This window comes from Lepidochelys kempii, chromosome 9 (genome assembly GCF_965140265.1).
Source record: "Lepidochelys kempii isolate rLepKem1 chromosome 9, rLepKem1.hap2, whole genome shotgun sequence".
Classification (NCBI taxonomy): domain Eukaryota; kingdom Metazoa; phylum Chordata; order Testudines; family Cheloniidae; genus Lepidochelys; species Lepidochelys kempii.
This window is the reverse complement of record NC_133264.1, coordinates 419,182-436,901: the sequence shown is the minus strand read 5'-3', so window position 1 is coordinate 436,901 and position 17,720 is coordinate 419,182. Positions and strand designations below refer to the sequence as shown.

The following is a 17,720-nucleotide window of genomic DNA, read 5'->3' as shown; positions in this document are numbered from 1 at the left end:
AAGGAGCAGGACTTTAGATTGAAGCAGCTCTTTATGGAGTCAGCACTTAGACCTAACCTGCATCGGTGCAGCAGGACCTAGCACCGAGTTCATCAGTGTGCAGTGCCCCCTCAGCAGTGGCCGAAGTGGCACTGTGGAAGGAGTCTGGTCGAGACGCGTGGCACCATTGCTCCCCGGCACAGAAGATGGTGGGACTGGCACGGCACTGATCCCACTCACGGGCACAGAAGTGGCACCAGAAGCAAGGAAGGAGTGGTTCCCTGACTTCAGGACCCACCCCCTCGGAGCCAGCCAGTTGGGCGCGTCCCAGGGCGGAACCCCCAGTGCCGAAATTTTCGGAGCCTGCACCGTTGACTTCAGCCCTGCAAGGGGGACAGTTGAGTCCGGTGCAGTTGGACTCCCTGGGTCAGGTGGTGGAGGAGGCAGAACTGTCTTCCACCCCTGACACCTTTGAGGCTGCCAGAGACCTCATTGCTATGACGGCACCAAGCTCCCTGGTTCTTCACACTAAGCCTCCAATACCGCAACAGGCGGCACCATCCCGGGGAAAGCCGGTGATGATTTGTCCTTTGACTCAGCCCACGGAGTCCCGGCGCCACTCGGATTCCCAGCACCGCTTGGACTCATGTCGCCAGTCGCATTTGTGGCACAGGTCTGACTCGTGGCACCAATCCAGATCCCACTGGTGATCCACTCGCAACACAGATTGCGTTCGCGCAGTCAGTCCCAATCTTGGCACCGCCCCATCGCACCGATCTGGCTCCCTGCTCAGACTTCGCTGGCAGGACCACTCCAGATCGCAGTACCGATCTAGGTTGCGGCACCGCTCCTCAGCTTCAAGGCACCGCTCCCTGGCTCAGCTGTGCTAGGCCCTGCCATTGCCATCATGGTCTCGGTCCCCATCTTTGGACTTGGAGGTGGGTTCAAAATATGTGCAGCAAGCCTGTCAAGGTTCCTCCCCCACTCTGAACTCTAGGGTACAGATGTGGGGACCTGCATGAAAACCTCCTAAGCTTACTTTTACCAGCTTAGGTTAAAACTTCCCCAAGGTACAAATTAATTTTATCCTTTGTCCCTGGATCTCCACTGCCACCACCAAACTCTAATTGGGTTTACTGGGAAACGTAGTTTGGACACATCTTTCCCCCCAAAATCCTCCCAATCCTTGCACCCCACTTCCTGGGAAAGGTTTGGTAAAAATCCTCACCAATTTGCATAGGTGACCACAGACCCAAACCCTTGGATCTGAGAACAATGAAAAAGCATTCAGTTTTCTTACAAGAAGACTTTTAATAGAAGTAAAGAAATCCCCTCTGTAAAAATCAGGATGGTAGATACCTTACAGGGTAATTAGATTCAAAACATAGAGAATCCCTCTAGGCAAAACCTTAAGTTACAAAAAAGACACACAGACGGGAATAGTCATTCTATTCAGCATAGTTCCTTTCTCAGCCATTTAAAGAAATCATAATCTAACACATACCTAGCTAGGTTACTTACTAAAATTCTAAGACTCCATTCCTGGTCTATCCCCGGCAAAAGCAGCATACAGACAGACCCAGACCCTTTGTTTCTCTCCCTCCTCCCAGCTTTTGAAAGTATCTTGTCTCCTCATTGGTCATTTTGGTCAGGTGCCAGCGAGGTTACCTTTAGCTTCTTAACCCTTTACAGGTGAGAGCATTTTTCCTCTTGCCAGGAGGGATTTTAAAGGGGTTTACCCTTCCCTTTATATTTATGACAAGGCCTGACATGGGTGCAGGGCCATGGCCTGTGCAGTGACACGGGCCACCGCAGTGGCCTTTTTGGGTTCCTTGGGCGTACTACCAGGGTTAGGGTGCTTAATGCAAGATTTCACGCTCCGTGGCATCCGAACCTAGGGTGCTGGAGGCAGCGGCCATTCATCCTACGCCTAGGGGTGCAGAGGAGTCAACAGTCAGTCCCACTCCTGTTCCTGAGCCAATCCCTGGATTGGCCGGTATGGAGCTTGAGGTGGGGCAGAAGGTCCTTGAGGACCAAGAGGGTCTGGAGGATCCAGGTCCCCCAGTAGCATCCTCATCGTCCTCCCCGGACGAGGAGATGGCGGGCACCTCTATTTCGGGACCGCCCCCTATAGATAGTCATGCCCACCAGGAACTCCTGCGCTGGGTGGCACGCAATATGAACCTGCAGGCCGAGGCGGTGGTAGTGTTGGAGGAGCCTCTGGTGGACATCCTGGCACCAGAAGGACCTTCCAGGGTTGCTCTACCACTCATCAAAATTATTCAAGCCAATGTAAAGACCATTTGGCAGACCCTCGTCTCTGTCCCTCCCACTGCTAAGGGTGTGTAGAGGAAGTATTTGGATCCCTCCAAGGGGTTCGACTACCTGTTTACTCACCCACAGCCTTGCTCATTGGTAGTGTTGGCAGTAAATCAGTAAGAGAGGCAGGGATAGCAAGCCCCAGCACTCAAATCTAAGGACGCCAAGTGCCTGGATTTATTCAGACGCAAAGTATACTCTATGTGGGGCTTGCAACTCAGGATTGCCAACCAGCAGGCAATCCTGAGCAGGTACAGTTTTAACTGCTAGAACTCAATGCTGAAGTTTAGGGAGCTGGTACCAGCGGAGTCTAGGGAGGAGTTTGGGGCAATTGTTGAGGAGGGCAAGGCAATGGCATGGACCTCTTTACAGGCCTCATTGGACGCTGTGGACTTGGCAGCTTGCACCTTGTCCTCAGGAATAGTTATGAGGTGTAGCTCATGGCTGCAGGCCTCGGGGCTCCCATCTGAGGTTCAAACTAAACTATGCAGGACCTACCCTTTGACAGGGTAGGTCTGCTTGCTGAACAGACTGAATCCAGGCTGCATAGCCTCAGACTCTAGGACAACAATGAAATCTTTGGGTATCCATACCCCAGCAACCCAACGAAAGCTCTTTAAGCCCCAACTGCTGCAAGAGCGGTCTTATTCTCCTCGGCCGAGGCAGGATTTCTACAGGCGCAGGGGTAAGAATGGCAGGCGCAAGCCCTCCCACCCCTCTGTCAGGAAGGGGACATGGTCTGACTAAGCCTTCATTGGGCTCAAAACAGACATTTTGAAGGTATGCCTGAGGACGGAGCACCAGTCTCAACGCTGGATTCTTCCCTGTGTTTTTTGAACCGTCTATCCCACTTCTACCGTGTTTGGTCACAAATAACATCGGACCGCTGGGTTCTTCGCATGGTAGAAGTGGGATATTCTCTCCAATTCTGCTCCTACTCTCCCTTCAACTCCCCTTCCCCATCCCTCATCAGGGACCCTTCTCACAAACAACTCCTTATCCAGGAGGTGCAGGCGCTTCTCACTGTAGGAACGGTGGAGGAGGTTTCTCAGGAGTTCGGGGCAGGGTGTTTTATTCCCGCTATTTTCTAATCCCTAAAGCCAGGGAGGGTTTCAGACCCATTCTAGACCTGCGAGGACTCAACAAGTTCATGGTAAAGATGAAATTCCACATGGTCTCCCTCAGTACAATGATCCCTTCTCTGGATCCGGGAGACTGGTTTGCCACCCTCATTATGAAAGATGCATACGTCCACAGAGCTATTTGGCTGGCACATCAACACTTTTTAAGGTTCGTGATGAACCAAAAACATTATCAGTTCATGGTCCTCCCCCTTCAGCCTGTTGACAGCCTCACGAGTTTTCACCAAGTGCATGTTGGTAGTAGAAGCCTTCCTCCAAAGGAGGCAGGTGTAGGTATACCCTTACCTTGACGACTGGCTGCTCAGGGGGTGCACCAGAGAGCAGGTGGAGTTGCAGGGTCCATCTGGTCATATCCATGTTCGACAGACTGGGTCTCCTCCTCAACATGAATAAGTCAACGTTGTCACCGATCCAGAGGATAGAGTTTATCAGGGCAGTGTTGTATTCAATTCAGGCAAGAGCAAGTCTGCTGGTGTCCTGATTCCAAGCCATGACAAGCATCATTCGAAGCCTGAGGAAGTACCCAACCACTACAGTGAGGAGTTGTCAGAGTCTCCTGGGTCACATGGCAGCCTGCACATACGTGGTCTGGCATGCCAGGTTGATCCTCAGGCCTCTGCAGTCGTGGCTTGCTTTGACATACCGCCTGAGGCACGATAGCCTGAACCTAGTGGTCACGATTCTGCAACAGGTGCTAGAGTCACTCCAGTGGTGGCTCGATGCTCGAATAGTCTGCCGAGGAGTCCCCTTCAACAGTCCTCAGCTTTTCTTGTCTCTAGCTAGAGATGCGTCAACTCTAGGTTGGGGTGCACATTTGGGAGATCTCCAAAAGCAGGACCTCTGGTCACAGGACAAGCTCTCTCTCCATATCAATATCAAGGAGCTGAGAGCTGTGCATCTCGTATGCCAGGCCTTTCAGACTCAACTGCAAGACCAGTACATGACAGTCATGATGGACAACACCACTGCAATGTTTTACAGCAAAAAGCAGAGTGGAACCTGTTCCTTAACCCACTGTTAGGAGGCTCTCAGACTCTGGGAATTCCATATAGCCCACTCGATTCACCTGGAAGCATCATATCTGCCTGGAGTCCAGAACGTACAGATGGACCGCCTGAGCAGGTCTTTCCACAACCACAAGTGGTCCATCCGGCCGGTTGTCTTCCAGAGGTTGGGTTTTCGTTCAAAGTGTTAGCCACCCGGAGCAACAGGAAGTGCCCAGTGTTTTGCTCCTTCCAGGAAAGCAGCCCGGGCTCAATCACAGAATCACAGAATATCAGGGTTGGAAGGGACCTCAGGAGGTCATCTTGTCTAACCCCCCTGCTCAAAGCAGGACCAATCCCTAATTTTTGCCCTGATCCCTAAATGGCCCCCTCAAGGATTGAACTCAACCCTGGGTTTAGCAGGCCAATGCTCAAACCACAGAGCTATGCCTCCCCCCCAGTCACAGACATGTTCCTGCTACCCTGGGGAGGCCGTCTGCTCTATGCTTTTCCTCCGATCCCTCGCAAGGCCCTACTCAGGGTTCGCAGGGAGGGGGCAGAGATAATTATGGTGGCACCAGCGTGGCCTTGGCAACACAGGTTCACCACATTCCTGCATCTGTCAGTGAAGATGCCGATGAAGTTTCCACTCCTCCCTGACCTGATCACTCAGGACTATTGTCATCTTCATCACCCAGACCTCCGGTCCATCCACCTCATGGCCTGGAAGCCTAATGGCTGAACCTCATGGAACTGCTGTGCTCGGAGCAGGTGAGGGAGGTCTTACTCAGCAGCAGAAAGCCCTCCACGAGGGCCACATATCTGGCAAATTGGAAGAGATTCACCTGCTGGTGTGACCAGCATTTTACACCCCCACTTCAGGCAAAGTTACCTCTTATTCTGGAGTACCTTCTGCACCTGAAACAGCAAGGTCTGGCAGTGTCATCCATAAAGGTACACCTAGCTGCTATCTCAGCTTTCCACCCCAGAATCTTGGGGTGCTCCGTTTTTGCCGTTTTTTGGACCAGCTACATCCCCAGATTAGGCAGCCTGTTCCTATATGGGACCTTAATTTGGTCCTCTCCAAATTAATGGGGCCCCCATTCAAGCCACTGCTGTTTGCTCCCTCCTCTACCTGTCATGGAAGGTAGCCTTCTTAGTGGGCATTACATCAGCAAGAAGAGTGTCTGAATTGAAGGCCCTTACCTCAGACCCACCTTACATAGTTTTCCAAAAGACAAGCTGCAGCTGAGACCTCACCCAGCCTTTCTGCCTAAAGTGGTGTCTCATTTTCATACCAGCCAAGACATATTCCTAACCATTTTGTATCCAAAGCCACATACCAGTAGCTGTGAGCAGAGGCTACACTCCTTGGATGTTTGGCGAGTGTTGGTCTTCTATATCGAACGCACCAAGCTGTTCAGGAAATCGAATCAGCTGTTTTTTGCGGTAGCGGACTGGATGAAAGGACTACTGGTCTCATCTCAAGGAATATCTTACTGGATCACGTCCTGTATCCCCACGTGCTATAAGCTGGCCAAGATACCATCCCCGGCACTTACGGCACACTCCAAGGGCACACGCCTCATCAGCAGCATTCTGGCCCATGTCCCAATCCAAGAAATTTTGCAGGGCAGCAAGTTGGTCCTCGGTACATACGTTCACCTGTCATTATGCCATCATCTAGCATTCTAGAGATAATGCAGCCTTCAGCAGAGTGGTGCTCCAATCTGCGATTCCATAACTCCGAGCCAATCTCCTAGGTAAGGCTTGGGAGTCACCTAATTGGAATCGATATGAGCAATCACTCAAAGAAGAAAAAATGTTTACTCACCTTCTTGTAACTGTTGTTCTTCGAAATGTGTTGCTTATATCCATCCCAAACCCATCTGCCTTTCCCGCTGTCAGAGTATCTGACAAGAAGGAACTGAGGAGGTGCTGAGGCAGCAGGGTCATATCTTGAGCTCCATGGAGGCACCTCTCCAGGGGACTTCACAGCCAAGCCGACGGGTGCTGCTAGGAGAAAAACTTTACAACAAGTGTGCATGCAGCGTGCACACATGTAATTGGAATGGATATGAGCAACGTTTCTTGAAGAACAACAGTTACGAGAAGGTGAGTAACTGTTTTTTCCGCTCTACTCCGCGCTGATTAGGCCTTAACTGGAGTATTGTGTCCAGTTCTGGGCGCCACGTTTCAGGAAGGTTGTGGACAAATTGGAGAAAGTCCAGAGAAGAGTGACTAAAACTATTAAAGGTCTAGTAAACAGGGTCTATGAGGGAAGATTGAAAAAATTGGGTTTGTTTAGTCTGGAGAAGAGAAGACTGAGAGGGGAAATGATAACAGTTTTCAAGTACATAAAAGCTGGTTACAAGGAGGAGGGAGAAAAATTGTTGTTCTTAATCTCTGAAGATAGTACAAGAAGAAATGGGCTTAAATTGCATCAAGGGCCGATTAGGTTGCACATTAGGAAAAACTTCCTACCTGTCAGAGTAGTTAAGCATTGGAATAAATTGCCTAAGGAAGTTGTGGCATCTCCGTCATTGGGTATTTTTAAGAGCAGGTTGGACAAACACCTGTCAGGGATGGTCTAGATTATACTTAGTCCTGCCTTGAGTGCAGGGGACTGGATTAGATGACCAATCGAGGTCCCTTCCAGGTCTGTGATTCTATCTTGGAGTCCTTGTGGATAGTTCTTGTAGTAGGAAGAGAGCCTGAGACATAAAACCTTGTGTCAGAGGCCTGGTGTGAGGCAGAACCTGCTTACAGAGATTGGCAAGAACAGGGCTGATATTGCAGAAATACACATTTCTGGGAGGTGCTAGTGCTCCCGCAGACACATCCCGATGTCAAGTGGTACCAGAGCATCCCAATATCAAGGATGGTACAGGGCATTCCCCAAGGATGGCAGGAGCAGACTCACCCTTCTGGAGGATAAGGTCAGGATGACAGTACGTAATAGAGATGTTTTGATCAAACGAGCATGCACAAGATGATGGGTGATAACTGACTATGTCAAAGGGGCAGTACTAACTTGTTTGTATCGTGTTATAAGGATGTATCTCAGAGGGAGTATCTTTATCTTTTTTCTTAGTGAGGAACGGAAATTCCCACCGTTCACTGAGCTCGTCCATTGTTATGAGCATACATGTATTAGTGGTCTGGTAGAGTCTGCGGGATACTAATACCATGATTTGTCAACAGTAAACATGGCTGAGTGCCTTCGTTCCTTAACGGATCTTGTGGTCATTGGGTGGTTTGCTCAAGCTCTGCCATGCCAGCTGTCTGTGCAGGACTGCGGCGGCACACAGAGGGAACACACACACGCAGCCAAATATCTATCAACATCAAACCGTAGTTCTCTGAAAACATTCACTCATTGTGTGGTGGCAGTCAAAAAAGTGAACAGAACTTTGGGAGTCATTAAGAAAGGGATAGATAATAAGATAAAAAAAATCTTATTGCCTCCATATAAATTCATAGTATGCCCACATCTTTAATACTGAGTGCAGATGTGGTCACCTCATCTCAAAAAAGATATATTGGAATTGGAAAAGGTTCAGAAAAGGGCAACAAAAATTATTGGGGTAGGGAACACCTACCATATAAGGAGAGATTATGGAGACAGGGACTTTTCAGCTTGGAAAAGAGACCACTAACGGGGGATATGATGGAGATCTATAAAATCATGACTGGTGTGGAGAAATTAAATAAGGAAGTGTTATTTACTCCCTCTCATAACACAAGAGCTAGGGGTCACCATATCAATGATCACCAGTGATCAATGGCTCCATGTCTAGTTGGCAGCCGGTGTCAAGTGGAGTGCCCCAGGGGTCGGTCCAGGGGCCTGTTTTGTTCAATATCTTCATAAGTGATCTGGAGGATGGTGTGGCTTGCACTCTCAGCAAATTTGCGGATGATACTAAACTGGGAGGAGTGGTAGATACGCTGGAGGGCAGGGATAGGATACAGAGGGACCTAGACAAATTGGAGGATTGGGCCAAAAGAAATCTGATGAGGTTCAGTAAGGATAAGTGCAGGGTCCTGCACTTAGGACGGAAGAACCCACTGCACAGCTACAGACTAGAGACCGAATGGCTAGGCAGCAGTTCTGCGGAAAAGGACCTAGGGGTGACAGTGGACGAGAAGCTGGATATGAGTCAGCAGTGTGCCCTTGTTGCCAAGAAGGCCAATGGCATTTTGGGGTGTATAAGTATAGCGATATATAGCGAGCAGATGGAGGGACGTGATTGTCCCCCTCTATTCGACATTGGTGAGGCCTCATCTGGAGTACTGTGTCCAGTTTTGGGCCCCACACTACAAGAAGGATGTGGATAAATTGGAAAGAGTCCAGCGAAGGGCAACAAAAATGATTAGGGGTCTGGAGCACATGAGTTATGAGGAGAGGCGGAGGGAACTGGGATTGTTTAGTCTGCAGAAGAGAAGAATGAGGGGGGATTTGATAGCTGCTTTCAACTACCTGAGAGGTGGTTCCGGAGAGGATGGTTCTAGACTATTCTTAGTGGTAGAAGAGGACAGGACAAGGAGTAATGGTCTCAAGTTGCAGTGGGGGAGGTTTAGGTTGGATATTAGGAAAAACTTTTTCACTAGGAGGGTGGTGAAATACTGGAATGCGTTGCCTAGGGAGGTGGTAGAATCTCCTTCCTTAGAAGTTTTTAAGGTCAGGCTTGACAAAGCCCTGGCTGGGATGATTTAATTGGGGATTGGTCCTGCTTTTGAGCAGGGGGTTGGACTAGATGACCTCCTGAGGTCCCGTCCAACCCTGATATTCTATGATTCTGTGATTCTATTATATGAAATTAATAGGCAGGTTTAAAACAAACGAAAGGAAGTATTTTTTTCATACAATGCACAGGTCCTTGCTAGAGGATGTTGTGAAGGCCAAGACTATAACAGGGTTGAAAAAAGAAGTAGAGCAATTCATGGAGGATAGGTCCATCAATGGCTATTAGGCAGGATGGGCAGGGATGGTGTTCCGAGCCTCTGTTCGCCAGAAGCTGGGAACGGGCAATGGGATGGATCACTTGATGATTACCTGTTCTCTTCATTCCCTCTGGGGCATCTGGTATTGGCTGCCATCAGAAGACAGGGTAGTGTGCTAGATGGACCTTTTTTCCGACACAGTATGGCCGTCCTTATGATCTCTGTACAGGGATAGTATATAGCTCTAACTCTCTTAGGATAGTGACTTTTCTAGTATATAACTAGAACATAGCCCCTTCCATCTCTAATTAGAAACAAATTTAACTTCCCTATTCTAAAGGGAACTTAAGAAGGAAATCTTAACCATGAGTCTGTTATATAAGAAAATTGAATTAAAATTGGCAGTAACAACTTCAGCTTTATAAAAACCCTCTATACCTTTTGCTACAATTTCATTGGTGTTTCTTCACTTTCTTAATGATGGGAAATGTTTAATCATCTCCGTATAGCTTACAGTGCTGTAGAAATCTCATCTACTGGGAAAAGTTCTAATTATTTTAACAGATATTACAGAATATCTAGTCTTAATAATAAAAGAGTTGCAGGTACTGTGTAAAATGTAAGAACACTTGGTTAAACTTTAGGACTAATTTGTTCTTTTTTTCCAACATTGCAAATTAAAACTTGTCTGACAACCCTAGTTTATTAATGTAAAGTAGTTTTATGCATGCTATTCTCTTGTAGATTAAGTGGAGAATAGATTTCTAAATGTTCAAATTTTAACCTGTCCTTTTTATTACTTTACATTAATAAACTAGGGTTGTCAGAGGAGCAGATTGTGTTGCTCATTAATTGGTCCTAGTTCACCCTACTGGTTTGCACTAAAGGTTCCCTAGTGCACTTTAACACAGTACTGTTTCGAACAGCACCACGTTAGAGCATACCTGCAGTGTCTACATGGACCAATTAATTGTGTAACACATTAGTATAGTTTAGAAATCACACCCTTATAGAGTGCATTTCCTTGCTGTGTTCATCTCTACTAAAATCTTTTAGTTATGTTTCCTCTGACTCCTGTTTTTACATTTTTTTAAAAAATTTTTCCTTTAAAGGCAAATCCTCCTCCTGTACTGGTGAATACAGATGCTTTGGAGACTCCAGCATACGTAAGCTTATATTTGCTTTCAACTATTTTATGTGTTTAGAACAAAATATTAATATACAAGTGTTTAGTTTTTCTTCTGTCACTAAAAAGAGAAAGCATGTATCATGACCTATTCTATGGTAGTGTTTGCCTTGTAGCCTGCAGCATCCCATATGTTACAGAGTACAGCTAATGTACCTCAAATTTATGCTGGTGGTTCAAAGATAATAGAATAGTGGCCATATGTCTCAAATAACATTTACAGCCTGAGAATTTCTGTTTGTGTCATACTCTTCCATAAGGTGAAATAAATAGACCTCTTCACCACTATACCTCTGCTATGTCACATGACCCCCTGAGACCAGTGGTTCTCAAATTATGGGGTGGGCCTCCCAAGGGAGGCACAGGAATATATCAAGGGAGGTGTGAGCTGTGTGTGTATGTTTTTGTTTTGTTTTTGTTTTGTTTTTTTAAAGAGCTGTGGCTCTCAGCCCCAGGTAGCTGGGGCTCATGCAGAAGGGCCATGCCTATCAGGGAGGTGGGGATAAAGGGGACAGCTGGAACCCCACTGCCCCGGGGCTGACAGCCGGAGCCCCACCACCTGGGCTTGGGATTCCCCCTCCCCCCCCCCATACACACCCATCTGGAGGCAGTGGGGCTCTGCGGTTGTAGCAGCAGCGCAGAAATAAAGGTGGCAGTGGGGCACTAAACCTGCTGTGAAAAGCGATATGGACAAATAGCACTTTTCACACTGCCTCCCTTCCATGCTGCTGCTGCTGACGTGGCCCGGCCAGCAGCCACTGCTTTCTGCTTTGCCTTCAGAGCTGAGTGGCAGTATATGTACTTGGGGAGGGGGGCGTAAATGAGTATAGACACAAAGAAGGGGTCGGGGGGCCCTGATATAATAAGTTTGAGAACCACAGCTTGAGATCTTATGGTGGTAGCAGTTTCTGCAGTCTGTTTCATCAGACTTTTAATTTTCTAAAAGTATGCATTAATATTGTATTATTTCTGCCTGAATCATTAAATCAATAACTGTAGATATGTGGGGATGAAAATTAGTCTTAATTTCAGTTCATCTTTACCTGCTGTGGGAGCACTGCTCACAGTTCTGTAGTTAAAGATGAGCTGAGTTTTGCACTTAAAGGAGGGAATTAACTATTTTGTTATACAGTATATGAAGAATACAATATATTCTCAAATTACAGTACTTACTCTTTTTGAGTACAGAACAAGTTTTCTGAGAATTTACAACTAAATCCATTAATTAGTTTGAATTCTAATCACTTAAAAATCAGTCATGGAAGAAATTTAGCACCTGGTGCTGGATCTTTTTTCTCCTAAATGTTCTTAATACCAAATGAGTCTTCATACTTCCCGTGTGGTTAACTCTCTGAAACCTTGTCCACAGGCTACTTTAGAAAATTATTTTTTAAGATTAGTGGTAATTTTTTGCCGTTATTTTTCATAGCTGAAATCTTATCTCTTAGTATAGGCTGATGAATACTTTTCTTCTACAGAGCATTCAACACAGAACTGCCCTCTTTCAAAATGGATATCAGCTCCCTTTGTTCCCAGTAGAACTACAGCCACAGTGGCCCTTAGCAAAAGTGCCCCTTTTCAAAATGGCTACTGTCTCTAGAGAGCATTGCTCCTAATAAGAGTGAAGGCAAGGTGTGCTCTCACTAAGATGGTATCTCGCCACTGCTCGAGTCTGGGCCAAAGTAGCCAGAGTGTACTAGTGAATCTGGCCCTAAAATTAAAATGAAAAAAAAGTAAGATTCTTGCTACATATCTTAACATAATTAGAAATATCCCATTAACATTTTTTGGGGGGGGGGGTTCTTTTTTAGTCTTCACTTATGAAATTTTAAAATCAAGGAAAGTCCCAATTAAAAATTACATTAAAGTGAAGTAAAATTGAGAATACATACTAGTGCTTCAGACATGTTGCTGCCTTTTTTCTCTTGGGTGGTGTTCTATTGATCCTCTTTATTGTCCATATACCCTGATGCTTCTTACTCGCTTACATCAGGCCAGCTGATGGTCAAGGTGAGTTCAAATCCTCCTGGTCTTGTCCTTGGCCTGATCTGTGCCAGCTGTTTGCTACTACCCTGCAGTTGGCTTTGGTTTCATCTCCACTGTTGTCTTGCGTCTGTAGCTACATCATAAGACCTGTGTCCCAGTGCATCTTGGACTGCTGCCTTTGCCATTGCTTTGTGTAGCAGTTTGATGGTTGAAAACAGACATGTTCCCTTGTGTGTAATGGTCTCAGGTCCTTGGCTCCTTTGTTATAGTGCGCCTGGCTGCCTAACTTGGCATTCTCTTAAGTATTTCTCTGTACTGTCAGCATTCCTTTGTGGGGCTGCAGCAGAATCCTCATGGGAAGTCATTCTTGGTTCTCTGTCCCATCAGTGCCTGTGCTTGGGCTCCTCTCTAATTCCTGGGAGGAAGTATTGCAATGGTCCAACACTGCCAGGTAGGGAAATCTTCCTGTCTTTGCTATCAGTCTCTTGGCTGTCTTTACTGTTGACTCTGTCTGTCTTTTGCTTTATGGTTATACAGTGGAAGACCAATTATGCTCAAATTCTTATTTAAAACTGAAGTCTTTGAATAATGGAAGAGGAGATGCTGGAACAAAATTGATTATTTAAAAAGTAATAGGTCATCAGGCCCAGATAGTATGCTCTTCAGGGTTTTGAAGGAGTTTAAGAATTAAGTTAGTGAGCTGCTAGCAATAATATGCAGACTCCTAAAATACTGCTACTCTTCTGAAGGATTGGAGGGTGACAAATGTTGTAAATGTTTTGTTTAAAAGGCTTTAGGGATGATCTAGGGAATTCACACCAGTAAGGCTTACATCTGTAATTGGCCAATTGATTGAAATGATCATTTAAAAAAGAATAATAAAACACCTGGAAGGTCATAGTATGGTAGGGTCTATCCAGCACAGTTTCTGCAAGGGAAATTTGTCTTTCACTGTTCTCTTAGAATTAGTTGAATGTGTCAGTATGGTAGTGGAAAAAGGAGAACTGGAAGACATAATTTACTTTGGCTGTCGAAAGGCCTTTGGAAGGCTACCTTATAAGAGGCTGCTTAAGAAACTAAGAGTCATGGGATGAGAGGAAAAGTGTCATGGATCAAAAATTGGCTGAGAGAGAAAATAGAGTGTACAATCTGAGAGTCAGTTTGCTTCATGACAAATGGTTGACAATGGGAGTGCCACAAGGTTGTGTGTCAGGTCTCAGTATTCTTTAATATATTCATTGATGACATGGAAAGGACATTTAGTAGTGATGTAGCAAAATTTTTTAATGACACGACATTGTTTGTTAGTCAAGACTAGAGAACACCGTGAAGAACTTCAGAAGAACTGACCAAGCTTGCTGAATGGACAATACAATGTCAAATAAAACTCAGTGTAAATAAATGCGAAGTAATGCATTTTGGGGAAAAAATTTTGAACTCCTCCCTACAACTTACAAGGTTCTAAATGAGTTGTATCACCTCAAGAAATGAACCAGGGTATCATTTTAGACATCTGAGTGAAGACCTCTGTTCACCATGCAGTAGCAGTCCAGAAAGCTAACAAGATCTTAGTACACACAGGGAATGGGATGATGAATAAAATGAAGAATAGTTTAATGACTTTATATAAAGCAGTAATGTGGCCTCATCTGTAATACTGCATGCAGTACTGGGCACTCCATTTTAAAGGGATATTGCAGAACTAGAAAGGGTTAAGAGAAGGGCAACAGCAATGTTAACTGGCCTGGTAAAAAAAACTCATGCAAAGAGAGAGTGAAAAGGCTGGGATTGCTTACCTTTGAAAAGAGATGAATAAGAGAACGAGATAAAAGTATACAAAATAGTGAATGGTCTACAGAAGGCAGATCTGGAACTTCTGTTCTCCCTATATTATAATGCAAGAACATTGAGACATTCAATGAAATAGAAAGGCAGCAAATTTAAAACTGATTACTGTACAGGAAATATGTTTTCACACAGCGCATAGATTGTGGAACACATTGCCACAAATTACTGAGGCCAAGAACTTGACGAGATTCAAAATGGAATTGGTCATATGGATACAATAATTTTCTGAATTGTTATAGCAGAGCATTAGCTCTGTTACAGTTAAGGTTGAGCATTTTTTTCTGTTTTAAGGTCAGCTATTTTAAGTGCTCCAAGCTCCATATGGTTACTTGCATCATCTTGAAATTTGCCATGGTTTTGGCTGTGCAAGGTACTGTTGGTAGTGCAGTGGAGTCATTTAGCAAGGGCTTTCTGAGGTACCACCTCCCAAAAAACATATGAAAATCAAATGGTTCTTAAAAGGTTTTTTTGCGCACACTTGGGGCTCAAACCATGGCTCTAATAATCCCCCAATTTATCTCATTCTATCAGCATTTATCTTAGCTAAAGTATGGCTAAATTAAATGATTAGTTATTAGTTATTAAATTAAGTTACTAAATGGAGAGCTTGAATCTACAAGTCGCTTTTCCCAAACAGATTAAAATGCGGATGTGCAGCAAGACTAGGGCTCTTGTAACAATCAAAGTTTTCAGGCAGTCTGTCACTAAGTGAATGACTCAAGGGTATGGATTCTGCATCACGACTCTCCTTCAGCTTCCTGCTGGTATATGCACTCCTCAGAGCCCCTCCATCTTCCTATCTCCACAAGTTTAATAGGGGCATGAAATGGCAAGGACGAGGGTGGAACTGGGGATGGATGGTCTTGGAGCAGCGAGCACGATGGAGGGAATGTTGAAGGAGTTGGAGCAGTAGTAGGGGAGTCTGAGTAACTGGAGAGAGATGGAGGTCAAAGCAGTGAGGAGAAATAGAGAGAGTGTGTGTGTGTGTGAAGAGTAATTGGAAGAGTGCAGGAAAGAGCTGGGTGGAAGGAGGGGTCAATGCTGTACAGTGGGTGAGGGAGGGGACTTCAGTTCTGTCCTCCCCAAACCCCCACATCCCTCAGTCAATGACAGATATCTGTCTGGACCCCATCACACTGTAGCTTCTGAGCACCTTGCAGTTTTAATGTATTTATCCTCACAGCACCCTCCTTGTACAATGGAGTTAGGAATGTGCTGTTTTCTCCATTTTACAGATAGAAACTGAGACACAGAGACTAAAGAACTTACCCAAGGTCATACAAAAGGAAGTCTGGAGCAAGGGACTGGACCCTGGTTTCCCAAGTCCGTGATCTTGACCTCTGCATCATCCTCCTTCTCATTACCTCCCTTCAAAAAATGCTCCCACGGACTTCATGCTAGTCCTAGCATCCTCTCCCTATCTTCTCAGCTTCTGGGCCCCATGCTTATGACTGCCTATCCAGTGGAAGAGGGCTGAGGAGGGAGAGCCTGACTGTGCTGGGCAAGCAGAGAGAAGACAAGATGATGCAGAGGCAGTGAAGGAACCAACATGCAGCCATTGCATTTTGTGGCTGAGATAAACGTTGCCAAGCAATCAGGAGCAGTGGAGGAGGAGGGTTGTACTGTGAAATATGGGGAGGCTGAGAAATGATTTTAAAAAACAAAACAAGAAAATTGAGTGCCCAAAACTTTGTTAATGCAGAGTTAAGGTTGGCCAAGTAGTGCCTCATGTTCTTCCAGAACATGGTGAGTTGGATAACTTAATTCTGTATGGTTTCAGAGTAGCAGCCATGTTAGTCTGTATTCGCAAAAAGAAAAGGAATACTAGTGGCACCTTAGAGACTAACAGATTTATTTGAGCATAAGCTTTCGATGAAGTGAGCTGTAGCTCACGAAAGCTTATGCTCAAATAAATCTGTTAGTCTCTAAGGTGCCACTAGTACTCCTTTTCTTAATTCTATATGTCCTGGTTTTCAGAGATTTAAAGTACCCACCACTTCTACAGTGCTGCCTCCTAGAGCTGGCAATAGCTTTTAGGAATAGTTCAGTAAGGGTGGTGCGAAGATGAACAGACTACTAAGGGAAGTGGTGGATTCTCAGTCTCTTGAAGTTTTCAAGACAAATTTGGATGTTTTTCTGAAAGATGCTTTAGCCTAATACAAGGTATTAGGCTCAAGACACCAGTTACTAGATGCCCCAAAAGCCGCAATCAAGGAGGCCACACTGGTTAAAAACAACAACCTGACTTAGAGGGAATGTGAAGGCAGTTATAAATTAAATATCTCCATGTAAAGCAAGTGGCAGAAATGTTCAATAAATATTTCTTTTCAGTATTTGGGGGGAAAAAGATGATATTGTCATGTCTGATGACAAAACACTTTACCTTCCAGTAGTAGCTCAGGAGGATGTTAAAAGCAGCTTCTAAAGTTAGACATTTTTAAATCAGAGGGTCCAGATAATTTGTATCCAAAAGTCCTCCTTTAGGTGATGGTCCCTATATGGATTCCAAACATGGGGTACGCATGTGTGACACGTGCTGCAGCCAGAACAGTTCTGTAGCAGTTGTGTATTGTCCTCGTGTCTGCAGCTGAGGTTATAAGAGGCTGTGCGGGTTGACGCACCTCTAGTTCCCTCTTATTGCTGCATGGCCAGAGTTGGAACCTCTGTTCCTCTGTGTTCTTAGCCTAGCTAAGAGAGTTGGTTGTCTGTTCCTCCTTCTTGTATATAGTTGTAGATAGTAATTTTTCTTGTTTTTGTTGAGTATTAGTGTTTTAGTTAGTTAGGTTTGCTTTCAGACTTCTTCCACTGTTAGGGAGACCTCCTCTCCTGGGGATTATGCCCCAGCAAGTTGGCTTCAAAAACTGTGCTTCATGCCCACGCTTCTTTTCCGTGAGCAGTGAGTACCAACAGTGCCTATAGTGCCTCAGTGAAACCCATGTCATTGCCCGCTGACAAAGGAGCCTGCTGGACTGTAAAATGTTGATTTTCAATAACCCTTGGAACACTGGTGACTGGACAAAAGCTAGTGTTGTAGCAGTATTTTAAAAGGGTGAACAGAACGACCCAGGCAATCCTAGACCTGTCAGTCTGACTTGGATCTTGGACAGAATAATGGAACAGCTAATATAGGAATCAATTAATAAAGAATCACAAGCGTAAGATAATACCAATCAAAATGGTTTTATGGAAAATGGATTCTGTCAAACTAACTGGATATTTTTGATGAAATTACAAGATTAATTGATAAAGGTAATAATGTTGATGTAATATAATTCTGTGACACGTTTGATTTGGTACTGTGGTGTCTTTTTTGGGGTACCCTAAATTGTGAGC

At 45.3% G+C, this 17,720-nt stretch overlaps 1 protein-coding gene across 41 annotated transcripts in view; it reads left to right on the top strand.

Moving 5' to 3' along the window:
- The window catches only part of DLG1 (discs large MAGUK scaffold protein 1), a 441,602-nt gene that overhangs the window by 187,079 nt on the left and 236,803 nt on the right, over positions 1-17,720 (top strand). For 33 of the 41 annotated variants that reach the window (XM_073358919.1, XM_073358918.1, XM_073358922.1 and 30 more), the window contains one exon: positions 10,480-10,533. The exons of 7 other annotated variants lie outside the window; for them this stretch is intronic. In XM_073358919.1, the coding sequence (XP_073215020.1) occupies positions 10,480-10,533 (54 nt within the window). Of the gene's footprint in view, positions 1-10,479; positions 10,534-12,957; positions 12,991-17,720 lie in introns of those variants that run through there. One more of the 41 variants, XM_073358958.1, reaches the window with a different exon arrangement.